The 16,997-nt window shown below is 41.0% G+C and overlaps 1 protein-coding gene across 2 annotated transcripts in view; it reads left to right on the top strand.

Annotated features, from left to right (window-relative positions):
- Positions 1–267: 267 nt before the first annotated feature.
- FAM184A (family with sequence similarity 184 member A) overlaps positions 268–16,997 on the top strand; it is a 102,903-nt gene continuing 86,173 nt past the window's right edge. The window contains exon 1 of one of the 2 annotated variants that reach the window (XM_081828882.1): positions 268–932. In XM_081828882.1, coding sequence (XP_081685008.1) covers positions 765–932 — 168 coding nt within the window. In that variant the 5' untranslated portion in view covers positions 268–764. The remainder of the gene's footprint in view (positions 933–16,997) is intronic. The other variant, XM_081828883.1, reaches the window with a different exon arrangement.

The following is a 16,997-nucleotide window of genomic DNA, read 5'->3' as shown; positions in this document are numbered from 1 at the left end:
CTCAGTAATTCGGCACGCGTTCTGCAAACCGAAAAGACCACAGATAGCCGCGTTCTCTTTCGCTGATTTTTTTTTTTACGTAGAACAGCACGCGCGGCACACGGGGCTCACCGCCCAGGTGGGGGTTTGGGGATCCCCACCGCAGGGGGAAGCACCTGGCAGCGAGGTCCAGGCAGGCCCTCCCGAAGCGCCTGTGACCGGCGAGAATGCGGGGCTGGCGGCGGCGGCGCGGGGCGGGGCTTGGCTGCGGAGAAATGACGTCGCCGTCCCCGCGAGCTCGGCGGGCCGCGCGCCCTGGTAACGGCAGCTCCGCGGCTACCGAGTCCTCCTCCATGTCCCCGCCTCTCCCCGCACCAGCCCGCCCCGTCTCCTCCTCCCTCCGCAGCCCCGGCGGCGGCCGTCTCGCTAGGTCCCTGGTGCCGGGTGGGAGCAGGACCCGCGGGGCCACGCTGCCCACGACGCCTCCGCCAGACGTCAGCTGAAGAGCGGGAGAGAGCGGGCCGGGCCCGGGACCGTGCTGCTGGACCCTTGGCGTCTGTCCCGCGTGGGTGTCGCCTGCGGCCTCGATCCGGCGGGGCTGCCCCGTCCCTGGACGGGGGTGACTGGAGGGTCGTGGACCGGAGGGCGCCTGCGGCCGCACCTGACACACACCGGGGATCGGGTCCGGAAGCGGCCGCCCCGGGTTTTGCCTCCCAGACGCCGTTGCTCCGCGGGCCGCCCCCAGAGCGCGAGGACAGGTGCCCCGGCCGGGGTCTGTCGGGAAGATGGCGACCCCGGGCATGAGCTGGCAGCCGCACTATTACGGCGGCTCGGCGGCCGGAGCGGCCAAATTCGCGCCCTCGCCGGCCGCCGCGCAGCAGGCGGGGCACAGCATGGACTATAGCCAGGACCTGCACCTGAAAATGAGCAAGAAAATCGCCCAGCTCACTAAGGTAAGGGCGCGGCGGCGGGGTCGGCACGGCGGGGACCCCGTGCGGGCCGCGCAGCGGCGGGGCTGGGAGGCTGCGCGCTCTCCGCCCGGGGCAGTTGAAGGGGGCTTCTCTGGGGAAGCAACAGCCGAGACTAAGCTCCAGGAACCGTTCAAACTTGTGGAACGCTGGAGATGTTCATTTAAACTAGACAACTCAATGGCACGGCCGGGTTTATGAGACTTGCACCCCGCTGCCCTTTAGGGGCAAGCCAGCACAGAACAAATTAGGATCTACTTCTTTTATTGCACGATAATAAATCACTTTAGTTTTGGGTTCATGCATCTGCCCAGACTCCACGAGCCTTTACACTACTGTATGAAGTACAGTACCGTTTTTACCTAACATGACCCGGAATCTTCTCAATTAATCAGTATCTTCTATTGTTTATGTACTTAAGGGGAGAATAAACCTGAGCAATGTAGGAGGGTAAAACATACTTTGCGTGCCGTTTGGGGGATTTAATGAGTCATTCCTTATTCTGACAAAATGTCAAACAAGCCTTCTTAGATGAATCATATGTCTGCACATAGATGTTTCAGTCTATCAAAAGATAAATTTTCAAAGAGCTTAAGCCTGCAGATTTGGTCAACTGTAGTTTAGGATGGTGAGCTTTTTTCTAGTTAATGTTGATGATAAGTAGTTGGTATCTGTGAAGCAAGAGCAATTCAGATCGATTGATTCTGTTGCTCTGTTTACATCTCACCAGCAGTCTTTCAATACCCCTTAATTGCGAACAGGTGATTCCTGGTGTGTGAAAGTTAATAGAGGTGATCTTAATGTGTTTAAGCTGAGTCAGCTAACCACTTGTTAGTGGCGTGGGTATGATGAAGAGAGGTGGGCATCCTGGGCGTTTACTAATAGGTAAGCCCTGAAGTCTGACTCTTTTCAACTCCAAAATTCCCATTATATAATTCCAGTACTAGTTGACACTATTGAGAGGGTAAAGTAAAACAGAGCTGGAAAAAAGGAACTGGGAGTGAAAATGGGGATCAAAAGAGGGTAAAAAGAAGATTTAGGTGAAAAAATATGATTGACGGTAGAAAGAGAAGTAACATGAAAGGACTGAAGAGTGAGGGCTCCAACAGAAAAGTAAAGGAAAAGGAGCAAGCACCTAAGAGTTAAAACTCAGCCATGCAGAGCAAGGCAACACTGGGGGAAATTTTGTTTTCTGATTTTTGTTTTAGGTCCGTGCTGTCTGAGAGTTTGCTCTGTGCCCGGTTTTTACTGTTTCCTCTTCTGACAGTCCCCATATTCAGAGAAAGGAAGGCCCAAGAAGAAACAATAGTATATCATCAGGGCATTTATACATTTGGGAGCTCAAAGCCAGGTTTCCTGAAATCATGTTTGTTCTTCAGAATAATGATGTTCAGAATGAAGCACATGGATGTTTATGTATTCTGACTTTCTTTTTTTTTTTTAAGATTTTATTTATTTATTTGACAGAGAGATAGCTAAAGCAGGAACACAAGCAGGGGGAGTGGGAGAGGGAGAAGCAGGCTTCCCGCGGAGTGGGGAGCCCGATGCGGGGCTCGATCCCAGGACCCTGGGATCATGACCTGAGCCGAAGACAGACGCTTAACGACTGAGCCACCCAGGCGCCCTATTCTGACTTTCTTATGGTGTGTCCACAACACCCATTGTTCTGATTTTAGATTATAACCCTCTAGGTTCCTACTGTAAGTAATAGAAACACTCAGTAAGTTGGTAGTGGAACTCTGTGCAGTTTAATGAGGTTTCTCATCTCTCCAGTAAGCTGCTTTTCTTTTTACTTATGCTTTTTCAATTATCTGTTCTTTTATCAGAAAAATAATTCACAACTGTTAAAGGTGAGAGTATTGATAGAAGCTGCTGTCACGTTCTGTTTACCCACTTTAAATCTAATGAGGCAGGAAGCTGCCCCCATACCAGTGCTCGTCAAGGCTTGAGTGCTATCTGGACTCTCTGATTTAGTGTTTATAGTTACAATCTCTAAACACTCATGCCACCTCCTCTGCTAAGTGCCTCGGACATTTAATCCCTTATACTAGAGTTTCTCAGCCCTAGCACTTGAGCGTTTTGATTTGGCTAATTCCTTGGAAGCAGGCAGGGCTGTCCTTTGCATTATAGAATGTTTAACAGCATTCCTGGATTCCTGGTGCTACCTAGTAGATTCCAGTGGCACCCCACACCTGCATGACACACCATCATGACAATAAACATGTCTCTAGACATTGCCATATGTTCCCTGGGAGGTGTGAGGACTCGTCCCATGTTGAGAAGCACTGACTTATACTGGAATATCTAGGGTTTCTCTTGCATTTATTACTAAGATAAGATGTGAGAATGAAATAATCAGATAATAGGACTCTGTTGCAGCCAACACCCTTTAGTTTCTGAAACATACAATAAGACATGCTTCCCTTATGTATCATTTTGGAAACTGTCAAATTTTACAGTCACATATACTTCATGTAAATACTATACCATAAAAATGATATCATGAATAATATTTCAACTGTTAGAAACTTTACTGGTATCTACTATATAGAATTTTCATTCATCAAGCGTTTATTAATGAATTCACATCAGTAGAGGTAGGTTGGAAGCTTAGCTTATATTTCAAAATTAAACATAATCATTAAAATAGGATTTTATTTCTTTTGGTAATGAGTCAGTAATACTCAACTCTTCAGCATTATAGTTAGCATGGCTTGGGAATCTGACTGTCTTGATTTAAAACTCCTACTGCTTACTAGTAATACGACCTTGGGCAAGTCACTAAATTCTGAGCCTCCGTTTCCTAATCTTTAAAAGAGGGGTGATGATACTACAACTAAGATAGTAGGCTCTTAATTCAGGCTGTCACTGAAAAGAGAGAATCTGTGCCAACAAAGTATTAGTGAAATACTGGATAATATATTTTTTTAAATGTTCCTCTCTTCTTAAACTAGTCTGCATTTAATAGCATTGTTATTGTATGTCTTTTGAGAGTTTTCTATGAAACGCTCTAAAAATATATACGGTAATTGTTCTATTTGAATAGCAAAGTTTAAATTTTTCACATGTATCCTGCATTGTTATAGTACAGTATTGAAAATACATGCATTTTCCAGATACTTGGCTGGCTATGAAAGGATAAAGATGAAAGTAATCTGTATTACAATTTTGTACATAGTAAGACTCAATAGATGTTTAACTAAAAAGCCATTCAGCTGCAGACATATTTGTTCAGATTCTGTTTCCTTAGAACCTAACATAGCCATCTCTTAGGAGAACAGTAGTTTTTAAAGTACCTTTTTATGTAAGGGATGCTTTGCTAAGTGTTAGAGATACAGTAGGGAGCAGGACACAGTCTCTGCCTTTAAAGTGAATCTATTATATTTAGGCTACTCTTAGTAAATTTTAAGAATTACTGTTAGATTTTTGAGTCATGTAATGGCAAATTTCTGGGACTGTTAATGGCTGAACCATCTCAGGATAGGCAGAGAAGCTGGATGGGCTGAGTTACGTTTAGTAGGATCACATTTGTGTACTTCTCTACTCTCCACTGTGTTGCCTCTTTAGTGCATTAGGGTGAAAAGCAAGAATTGTGGAAAGCAATTATAAAACAGCTTTTTTTGTGTTACTCACTGTCCCTTTCAGTTTACTCTGTGAGGCTGGCTCATCCTCTGCCCATAGATAAACTTGGCTTTTCTGGTTGCTTTTAGAAAATATAAATTGTCCTTCAGTAACTAAATTGCAGAAGTCTCAATTTGATTATTAAAATGTCCAGGCACCTGGCTGGCTCTTTTAGAAGAGCATGTGACTCTTGATCTTGGTGTTGTGAGTTCGAGCCCCATGTTGGGTGTAGAGATTACTTAAAAATAAAAAAATCTTTAAAAAAATAAAAATAAAATGTACAGTGCCAACAAATAAAAACCCTAAACCAAACCTAAATTAAGGATGAAGCTTCTCCCCCATGCCCATTCCCAGCCAATAATCGGGGAAGGGGGACATCATTGACTTTTTTCTTCTGACTCGGCTTTTCTATTCTTCTTGCTTTGTCTTGCCAGTCCTAGTTTAACACCCTCCCCTCCCCCACTGGGCAAAGAAGAAGGGAAGAGGGGAAAGACTAGCAGTAAAATTTATTTGAATAGTTCATGGTAATCTAGCTTCAGTGCTGTTGTAGACTTGGCACACATTTAAAGCTCATTCTTTCACTCCTGCATCTTCCACCTCCTACCTCCATTGCTCAGGATTCCTCAGCTCAGGTTGCTTGACAGTGAGAATGCATGTGTATTCTGGCTGGTTGCTTACTCCTTCCTCAGCCTCTTAGATCTGGCAGGACCTTCATGTTTATTTTGCCAAGGTCTGTTCAAGCTTCAGGTAACCCTCTTGGATAGAACCAGATGACCCCACCCCAGCTTACTCTGTTTCTTTCCCATAGGGCCCATCTTGGTCCATAGGGAGCATTCATTCTATGTCCAGACAGACTCTGATAGTGGTCTCAATTCAGCATCTCTCATTCAGTCTCACATACCTCTTCATCCAGTTTCTCATCCTTTTGATTTTCCAAGAATGAATCAGATGCCACTTCAGTATGCTCTTCTAAGTGCTTGAGACACATACCAAGATCTTCAAGTGGTCCCATCAAAGCCTTTTCCTCTAGGCTTTAGGTGAGTGACAAGCATCCATCCTTTCTCTTAAAGGCAAGGACGCTTGTTCCTGTAGCTCTCCCCAAGGAAACCTTCTCCAAAACCCTGCTCTGTAACCTCTTTGAGGCTTTTCTCACTAATATTGGGTGTAGGAGGTAGCACATCTCAAGACTGCTCTCTTTAGACTGCCTTTTTTTTTTTTTTAATTTTGAGAATATTCTGTCACCTGCTTTGACATGTCAGTTGCCTTTGGTTCTCAATAGAAACTTCCCTTTTAATATCTTGTTATGTTAGCTGCTCATAAGTGCCTCCTTAGTTGATTGTACTTTTTTAATACAGTTCAGTCTAGGTATCACTAACTGACATGACTAGTATAAGGTAGGGTATATGGTTCCAAAGAGCAGGAGTAGTTTCTTTGTGTTTTCTGTGCTCAGCATCAATCATTCTTAAAAGTCTTCTTTTAATACTCAGCTTATGTCTCCCCCCACCCCCACCCCTCCTGAAAACTGCCCTGTCCAACCTAGGCCTTGTTAGGCTTGCCTTACTCTGAATTACTATAACATTTATTGTCTGTTGTACTTATTGGTACTTAATACAGATTTGTGAAATGTTTATTTTGTTTATAAATATATCTTGTTTCTGTAATTTGAATGTAATTTCCTTAGCTGTAGAGACTATTTTTCATGTAACTTTAATATGAATACTTTGCACGTAGTATAAAAGCTTAATAAATATTTATTGAAGGTGATGGTGGTGGTGTTGATGGTAATGATGCTGTACCAAGTAATTTTGTTATACAGTAGGTTTAGTAAATATTTCTGAGGACCATATCTGCTATTCTTCTGGGTTAATGTTAGATCATTTCAGCTGAATTAAATTACTTTTAAATATTTAAATGTTTATTGGTTTCCTCTTAAACTGTTTCAAAAGCTATATTATTTCATAATATACTTAATATTTTTGATGCAAAAATAAAAAATATAAAGCACTCTGTTTAAAATATAAATATTTGTCATTGCAAAAGTTAGGTAATTGATACCAGATTCTTAGCAAATAAAAAAAAAATAGTCTTGTGATCAGTCATTTAATACTAACTGCTTTTACTATATCCCAAATCAGACTATGTTAATATACTAGTGAAATTTTCAAACAATTGTGTTTTCTGTTCATTAAATACAACCCATTTTTCACTAGTTTGAATTACCTAGATATTGTTTGATCATACTATTCAATTTTAGTTATGACCTGGGTTGTTTCGGTTTAGCACATATCAGATACTGCATCTTTTTTCCCCTCCTTTGTTTCACTGCAGCTTTGCCATTCTCTTATGTAGTAGCTTGGATGTAATCTTTTAGTCATAGTTGAGTGGTTTGAATTAATTTCTTGTATTTTACCAATGGGCACAAAAATGTGATATATGGTTTATCAATTGTCCAAATGCTTATAAAGGGACTCCCTTTAGAGTTAAAAGGTTTAGAGCTGGAAGAAACCCAGATTCTGACCAGCCTAACCCTCTGGTTTTATAGGTGTGGAAGCTGAGGGCCCAGAGTCATTTGAAGATTACACAGTTTGTCACTAGCAGAACCTGAACACGAACCCAGGCCTCTGGATTGGTCTAAGAGAAGGGCAGCTCTGCTGGCAGGTCTCTTTTCCCTGTGTCTGCCTTCTTTCTAATACTACTCATTCATTTCCTGAGAAGCCAGAGTTGTCTTGGTGGTGGTTTTCTCACACTGGAACCATGTTTTGTTTACTGTCTGAATCACAGACTTCTGGTGACAGTGAACCCATGTGCCGCCCCTCCCATACACTGAACAACCTCTGGATTTATAGGTTGTACAATATGTAACTGTGGCTTTGGTAAATTTGTAACAGCTATTTTTATGTATTCTCAGATAAATGTCATAATATTTTTATGTTTTTATTAACAGCTTTAGTCATTCCCGACTAAAAAAATGTTTTAATTACTTTGATTTGGAGACTGTCATGCTTGGTGTCAAAGTTACTACTGGATGGTATTTTAAATATTTTTCCTTTGACTGCTTGCTTGCTTAATTGGATTATTGCTTAGGTCTCATTCCCAAAGACAGGAAGGAAGTTGGAAGTTTTCCTGTTTTTCTCCTTCCGTCCCTCTCTCTGTGTTGTTCATGAAAATCCTTTGCGGTCTTCTAATTGCCAACCTCTTAAAAAGTGGTTAAGAAGGATAAAGGTTCAGCAAAATGCGAGTGAAGCAATCTGGTAAATTTTTTTAAGATTTATTTATTTATTTGAGAGAGAGAGAGGGAGCGCATGCGTGCATGGGGAGGGCCAGAGGGAGAAGGAGAGAGAGAATCTTCAAGCAGACTCCCTGCTGTGCGAGGAGCCTGACCTTGGGGCTCCATCTCAGGACCTGGAGATCATGACCTGGCGGAAATCAAGAGTCAGCCACTCGACTGACTGAGCCACCCAGGCACCCTGCAATCTGGTCACTTTAATTCTGAATGGCAATAGGAAGTAATTGGGGTGGGGAAGGGAGGAGGAATTTTAAAAATGATATTCTATCCTTTCAGTTTATCTTATGAGATCTAAAATGTTTCTAATCCTTGAGCATTCAAATAAACTTGGATATTATGCCATGAAATGGGACTGATGTGAGTAATGGAAATTTGTTAAAGCCATACTTGTTTTTTCAGTACAGGAAGTTTCTATTTTGTAGACCACTTATGGGTGAGAAGGACATTAAGTAAGTCTGTCAGAATTGTTACTCCCCAGTCCTTTTTGGAGATAAACACCTGAGGAAAGGTGGGAGACAATTGCTAATTGAATTCAGAATTTTTTTTTTGGTAAATAAAAATGATGTTATAAATGGTAGTTTGATGTGGGGGAAATATTACTATCAAGTTTTATTTTGTATTGCAAGTGTGACCTGAGCCACAAAGGCTTTTTTAGATTGACCTGGAAACTTACAGTTATTTAAGTATTACTGGAGAATAGCTTCTGACTGCCAATCAGTGTTAATATACAAAAGTGAATTTTGGGAACACCAGTCTTTGCAGGTTGGGGATTGCCACTTATAGTCAGTATTTTGGTATACTTAACATTTGAGACCGAAGCAAATATTTTAGAAGATAAGCTTTTATTTTTAGCTTTCTATTAAACTACAACAGTGTGCACTGTCATTTGTAGGTCTCAAGCTTCATTATTGATTACATCTTTCTTTCCTACTAAAGCTTTGACAAAATGTACAAAATTAGTGAAGTTGAATATGTAAATTTTTTATCCTACATCTTTTACCTTCATCTTGCGATGTAAAGGGAGGTTAAAACTACCAAAGGACCTATAGTAGATGGAAAAGCAAAAGGTTTAGTGATCAACCAGAATACTTGGGATTTGAACAGTTTAGACTCAGGTCCTAATGTGCCACCTAATTTATTACAAAGGAGATACTATTTTTAATGACTTCTAAAAATTACAAATCTGTATTTTCTAATTTATATGTACCATTTCTATTTTGAGGTTTAAAAAGGTTTGAAAATGAAAATTTGGTTTACGAAATACATTGCTAATATTTAAGTTATCTCTAAAACTGACAATTATAGTAAAATATTAGGATAAACCCTATTCAAAATTATTGGAGAATGAGTTATTTTAGTTGATTAGAAATTACCATAAGTACTGATAATTTTCTACCTTCCAAAATAATATACTTACATTTAAACCATACCATTCATAAGTTACATGGAGTCCTTTATTATCTCTGGATCATTGTTAGAATCATCAGTATATGCATTGAAGATTAGGCCAAACCTATACTAATCCTATGGCAAATGCTGAAATTTTATTTCTGAATAAATTCTGTTACTTTTTTTATTTGCCCTGTCTCTCTTATAAAGTGAAGTGCAAAGTTTGAATATGCACAAATTCTAGACATTGACTTTCTGGTTGGGAAGATTTCGTTTATTCTGCTGAATGTGTCTGTGTGCTCACAGGTATTTGCATTTTTCATCCTGTTCCTTCTGAAACACTTCATAACAGAATTTCATCTCTCTCAGAAAACATTTCATAACTGAAACCCTAAATAGTACCAAAATGCATGTAATTTTGAGGGGAAGTTTTGTGTGTGTGTGTGTGTGTGTGTGCATGAGTGTGTGTGCATGTATATACATGTGTTTGATATACTGGTCTACCCAGAGTAACAAAAGAAGGTATACTTAAATATGACTAAAATAGAGCATATAGATCCATATGGTTGGTAAACTTTTTTTTTTTTTTTTGGTTGGTAAACTTTTGTTGAATGCCTAGTCCGTGAAAGATGCTGTGTTAGGCACTATTGATTATTTAATACTAGTAATTTATCATTCCACTTCTGGACTATATTTTTCATTCTTTTCAGTAGACTTGTGAGAAAATATCAGAACAAAGCAGGTGAGCATTTTAATCAACAGATTAATCTGACAAAAAATTTTTTTAAAGATTTTATTTATTAGAGAGAGAGCACAAGCAGGGGGAGCAGCGGGGAGAGGGAGAAGCAGACTCCCCGCTGAGCAAGGAGCCAGATGCAGGGCTCGATCCCAGGACCCTGAGATCATGACCTGAGCTGAAGGCAGACGTTTAACTGACTGAGCCACCCAGGCGCCCCTAATCTGACAAATTTTAAATGCTTAATTATTGGCAACTTTTTGGTTGGTTTGTTTTGGGTGGAATTTATATATCTAATTTTCTTAGATAAAGAAGCTAGTGCCTTCTGGTGTCTTCTTCAATAAGGTTTTTAATAATAATTTAAAGAATAAGGTTGACACATTCTCTGGTTACAAATCTGTAACGTATTTGTCCAGGGGATAAAGGAGGTAAGGGAAACTTCAGTCTTCTGAAACCCAGGAGTTAATGGGTCTGTATTAGGTTTAGGTGTCTCATGGGCAGGCCAGAGAGCCACAGTCCCAGAGCCATATGACCCAGTGAGGCAGCAGTGTCTATCATGTAGGTCAGAGGTATGGGGTCAGTGGGTTAGACAGACCCCAGTTTGAATTTCAGGTTCACCACTTATTAGTGTTTGACCTTTAATAAATTTTAACCTGTGAGAGCCTCAGTCTTCTCATCTATAAAATGAGAATAGCGAAGCCTACCTCATAGAATTATTGTAGAGCTTAAATAAGATAATTTGTGTAGGAAAGAAGGTCAGTAAATGTCAATTTCTACCCATTTTCTGGGCTCCTACCCCTTGGTTCAGCCTTTAACAGTTAACAGTCTTTAGCAATTAAGTATGTTGGGGTGCCTGGGTGGCTCAGTCAGTTGAGTGTCCGACTCTTGGTTTTGGCTCAGGTCATGGTCTTGGGGTCCTGGGATCGAGCCCATGTCAGGCTCCGTGCTCAGCAGGGAGTCTACTTCCCCTCTCTCTCTCCCCATCTGCCCCTCCCCCTGCTCAGGCACATTGTCTTTCTCGCTCTCTCTCAAATAAATGAATAAATAAATAAATATGTTTTTGTATATATTTTCTCTTTTGATGGAGATATATTCTATATTATTAGGGACCACAGCTATCAAAAGTAAAGGTTTAACAGCAAATAAAATACTGTTGATTCTCACTGAGATGGTTATATTCTATCAAGTTATGTTCTAGGGGTAATACAGGGTTATGTTCCTGACACCCTCTGGTCACATTTTCATCAACCAGTAAATATATAACCTTGTTTTATGTGTGTTTCTGTTTAATGGCACCTTATTTAATACATATTATCTATTCATTAAGAGTGAACTCATAGAGGGCACCTGGGTGGCTCAGTCGGTTAAGCATCTGCCTTTAGCTGAGGTCATGATCCCAGAGTCCTGGGATCAAGCCCTGCATCAAGCTCCCTGCTTTGCGGGGAGCCTGCTTCTGCCTCTCCCTCTGCCTGCTGCTCCCCCTGCTTGTGCTTATGCGCACCCTCTCTCTCTCTCTGTGTCAAATAAATAAATAAATAAAATCTTAAAAAAAAAGTAAACTTATAGGCAACAGCATTATAGCTCATGCGTGAATGAAGCTTATCTAACATTCTGTGAGTGTTAGATTGTGAGGTTATATATAAATTTTAGCAAGTAGGCAAACTTGGAAATATGGAATCCACAATAATGAGGATGTACTGTATCTAAAAATGGATACAGAACTTTGCATCTGCTGTTTACTTAGCCCCTGCTCTGGTTTTTCAGCTGTTGCCATGGACCTGTGTGACTATGACTCTTATTAATACCCTGAACACCCTCACATGAGTGTGACTTTGACTCTTATTATCTTGCTAAGCTCCCACAGATGAAAGGGTGTGGAAGGGATAGTGGGGGCAGGAATACTCATCTTTTGTGTGAGTTGCCAGTCACCAAGCAGCTACCCTACAATCATAAATAGGGCACAAAATAACATGATTCTCTCCTTGTGTATAAACTGTGATCTTCATAATCTGAACTTGAATCTACTACATTGCCCTAGGTCAGAAGGAATAAAATATATAAATTATTCCACAGCATGGAGTGAAACCTTTGGAAGTATAATGTTGAACACTTAATTAAAATAAAGTCTTATTTTTTTATATTCATCATTTGCTTAAAATATGTTTGTGGTTCCTTCCCAATACAAACTGTCAGTGTGGGAGTTGTTTTTGTTAAAAGCCTTTGTCTAGATATCTAAAGATAACTAGGAATCTTATATTTTCTGGGTTCAGCGCATTTGGTTGGAAGTCTCTGTAGTAACTTTATGCAACATACAGGAAACTTAAAATATTTAAATAGAGAATATTTTGGCAGATAATTAGGCTTGACCTATACCTTTTTTAAATGACTTAGAAGAATGTGTATTTTCGATGTTGTTAATAGTAGAGATTGTTCATATCTGTCAATACCTTCTTATCCTAGTCCCCCGGTGATTATCAGAAAATGCTGGTGAAAAGGAGGCTGGATAAGAGCACTCTGTGGTCTTCAAGGAGTTAGTAAGGTTAACTGGCCTAGAAAAAGACTTTGATCTGAAGCCAAGCCTGTCACTTTGATATTGCTCTCTTTAGGACCCTCCATATCTTTAATTTCAATCCTGAGTCTCTCTTGCTATTTATTTTTTCTGTTTCTGGATTGTGGAGCATTGTCAGAGAAAATTATGGAACTGGACTCTGGCAGAAAAATGCTACCCCTCACTTCCTTACCCCCAAAGGATTCTACATCCCAATCCCTGGAATCTTTGAACATTTACCTTACATTTGCAAATATGACTAAGTGAAGGATTTTGAGATGGTGAGATTATCCTTGATTATTTGGATGGGGCCAGTGTAATTACAAGAATCCTCCTGAGTGAAAGAGGGAGGGAGGGAGGAAGGTAAGTCAGTGCCAGAGTGATGGGATGTGAGAAGGACTTGACTAGCCATTACTGATTTTGAAGATGGATTGTGGCCATGAGCCAAGGAAGGTAGGTGGCCTCTAGGAACTGGAAAAGGCAAGGAAATGAATTCTCCCCGAGAGCCTCCAGATTTTAGCCCAATGAAAGTTGTTTGAGACCTCCAGAATTGTAAGATTAATAGATCTGTGTTGCTTTACACCGCTAGCTTTGTGCAAATTGTTACAGCAACAAGAGGAAACTAATGCTTGGACATTGATAGCTCTCTGCAACATCATGTGACCCAATTCTGCTTGATCATGTAGTGTTGGTGCATAATGTTGCTGTCTCTCCGAATTGCCTCCTGTTGCTTCCTCTCATACACATCATGTAGATAAGCTGCTTTCTATTTTACTAAAACTGTCAAGACTATCAAGCTTCAGTTACTTGTCTACAAAGATACTGGGGTCATTCATTCCTTGAGAGAACTTTCTCCTGGTCCTTCCACCTTAACTCTTATGTATATGCTGCTTCTCTATGTCTTAAATAACTCACTCTTGGCAGGGATAGATGGGAATCAAGGAAACTAATTGGGAGGGTATTGGAATACAGTATTGATGAGAGATGATGAGGGCCTACATTAGGACTGTGGTAGGAGAGAGAGAGAGATTTGGGAAATCTTGAGGGGCAGATTTAAGAAACATTTAGGAAGTAAACTTGTCAGGTCTTTGTGACAGTCTGTTGTAGTGGAAGATTGAGGATAACAGATCTTTTGTCACATGGTAGATACTCATGAATGAATGTTAATGGATGAGTGACTAGATGGATATTAATGTCAACTGAGATAGGAATATAGGAAGGACATCTATTTCTGTATAACAAGTTACTCCCAAATTTAGCAGGTTAATACAACAAACATTTATTATCTCACTATTTCTGAGGTTCAGGAATGTAGGGGTCAGTTAGCTTGGTGGTTTTGGCCCAGGGTTTCTCATGAGGTTACAGTCAAGCAGAAGATTTGACTGGCTCTGGATGCTCCATTTTTTTAGTTAACTCCTCTGCTGTTAGCAGGAGACTTTAGTCCTTCACCACATTGACCTCTCTCTACATCAAGTGATCCTAGGGGATTGGGGGAGAAAGAGACCAAAATGCAAGCTGTGGTCTTTTTGTAATATAATCGTAGAGTGACATATTATCACCTTTGCCATATTCTTACACAAACCAACCATGGTATACTAGAGGTAGTGACTACACAAAGATTTGACTATCAAGAGACAAAAATCAGTGTAGGCCATTTTAGAGGCTGGTTATCCCAAGAGAGAAGCAGAATTAATGGGAGAGAGAGAATGAGTTCAGTCTGAGATGGCTGTGTATATCCAGGTAGAAATAGTTAGCAAATGTTTGGATATTCATTTTAAGTCAAAAGGAGAGATCAATACTAGAAATAAAAATTTAAAAGTCATTAGCACATAAGTGATAATTAAAATCATGAGTGGCTGGGGCCTCAAACAGAGTAGAAATTATTTAGTATAGCTGCTAGGGGAAAGAAGAGAAAATCAATGGCCAGATCTTTTCAAAGAAAAGATCCAGGGAGATGTGTTGTTGTCCCAAGAGGAAATTAGATGTGGTATTTGGTCTTAATTTAAATGCTTCACAGTTTTCTGGAAAGTCCTATGGAGAGGATCATTGTTCACCAAATGTAGGAGAGAAGAGGGCAGTTATTAAAGGATTATTCCAGAGTCTGTGTTTTGCCTGATGGGTATAGCAGAAGGACTGGGGTAAGAGAGCTAAAGAACTTCGATAGACAGTTCTGTTAATCTACCTTCAGGCTGCATGGGGAAGGAAGTGAGGTTAGGACAGAGTTGACAGATTACGGAAACTTTAGGAATTGAGAGGACCATTGGTGTGAATGTAGATAATGCTCAGAGGCTGAGGGTTTACAGCAAGGAGTTTTAACATGAGAGGGGGGCTGTTTCTGAGGTGGAGTAAGTTAAAATGAGATGCAGGGTACAGTCTTGAGAATGTTTATAGGGGAGTGACAGTTGTTGTATAGGGGAGTGACAGTTGTTGGAGTTAGGAATCCCAAAGAACTGTAAGTCTGGTCTTTTAGATTCTACATGCATTTTTGAAATCTCCAAAGGTAATGACAGTTGGGATAGGAGGGAAATTTGTGAGTCGCAATGCCTAGGTTTACACTGAATGTAGACAATATGACAGGCCATGGCTACCCTGACCCCAACTACCTGCAGAATGTGCTGGCAGAGCTGGTGCCTGGGGGTGACCGAGGACTGCCTGGGGCAGCAGTGACCCCCAGCCTGACCAGCCCCATCTCCACCCGCCTCCGGCTGGCAGCCAGCCACCCTCTCCCCATGCTGCCGGCTGGGCTTCCCTGGGATGGGCAGGCGGGAAGGTGCCTTTCCTCAGAGGCTGCAGTGTTTGTCGGGGGCCTGCCTTACGCCCCCCCCCCCCCGCCGCCCCAGGCCTGGATCTGCATGAGAGTTGGACAAGCCTGGGGAGTTGTACTTGTGTGGGCTTAAGATGCAGCTACCTCAGTGCGTGGGACCCTGCCCTTGGCGGGCTGCTTTGCATCCATAGTGCCGGGGGCCTGGCGTGGGGTGAGTGAGACTGCCCCATTGTAGCCAGGGCAGGCGTGGGTTCCAGGTCAGCTTCTTATACCTCAGATATTCTTTTGTAATAAATGCCCTATAGCCAAAAAGAAAAAAAAAAAAAAGATTGAGTCTGGTTTATTACTATCATGAGGCAGGTGGAGTGATAAAGCTAAATAAGAGAACAGTTTGTCTGACCGTGCCATGTTGTGCCTTTTAGAAGGCAGCACTGGGTGGCTAGGTAAATGCCCAAGTCACTTCCAAATCCCATGATGAGTTAGGTGCAACATGGAGTATGGCTTCTGGTGGAAGAGACTCCGTGTCTTTGGCCGAGAGGGGCAAAAATGAGGTTCTGAAGGTGTAAGAAGTTAGTTTTATTTATGTGGGCGGGTGGTGGGTGTTTGATCTAATACTTAAATATTGGCTCAGAGATTGAAAAGAGTACAACAAGAAGAGGGTGGGAGACCAGCGATGGAGGAATCAGGGGATGAAGATGGATACCAGAATTTAGCTTGCAGCCGTTCTGCAGTCATATGGCTAAGTAAGGTGGAATATATTGTCTTAAAATGCAGAATCTTAATTTGCTTAAGTTTTTTTTTTTAATTAGCAACTAGAAAATCATAAGTCTTCATATTAAACAAGAAACTACAGGGCGCCTGGGTGGCTCAGTCAGTTAAGCATCTGCCTTCGGCTCAGGTCATGATCCCAGGGATCTGGGCTCGAGTCCTGCATCAGGCTCCCTGCTCGGTGGGGAGCCTGCTTCTCCCTCTCCGTCTGTCTGCCGCTCCGCCTACTTGTGATCTCTCTCTCTCTTTCTCTCAGAAATAAATAGAATCTTAAAAAAGAAGAAAATAGAATTTTTAAGAAAAACATGAGGTATTTGTGAATTATTTGATCAAACTGTCTTTTCTAACTGATTAATGTTTTAGAACTTTTAAGAAAAATATATATTTGTGAATTATTTGATCAAATGGTCTTTTCTAACTTGATTATTAATGTTTATATAAAATTTCTGCATAGTTTGTCATCCTTAAAATAATAGCATGAATAAATATACCAATATTCTATTTATTAGATATATGGGTATATTTTTAGGTTTTACCTTTTGTTGGTTGATACTTAAATCTGAAAGTCACATTTTATAAAATCTAAACATCTTTTAGAAAACTAGCATAGAAGCTTTTTAACAAAAGAAGAGGTATTGTGCCAAATACAGCCTCTGGAATTAACATGTCTGAGGTATGGAACTTTGCCTGTTTTACTTTATTCCTATATGGATAGTCGTTCAGTAGCCATTTTGAGTGTCTAATAAATGCTAGACACCAGGGGTGGGGGGAACAAGTAAGTCCTGGAGCTCATCCTTCAAGAGCTTGCAATTTAACAGATGTACAAGGCAGAACATACCTGAGACAAAGCAACATTTGGCAATGCTCTTAATGTTTTATATTATCTGAGTGAAACTCTGGCCAGATCAGTAAGCGCCTTCTGAGTCCTTTCATTCCCT

The sequence above is a fragment of the Leptonychotes weddellii genome, chromosome 8 (genome assembly GCF_054177405.1).
Source record: "Leptonychotes weddellii isolate Sample4059 chromosome 8, ASM5417740v2, whole genome shotgun sequence".
Lineage (NCBI taxonomy): Eukaryota > Metazoa > Chordata > Mammalia > Carnivora > Phocidae > Leptonychotes > Leptonychotes weddellii.
This window is presented reverse-complemented; position numbering and strand designations above follow the sequence as displayed.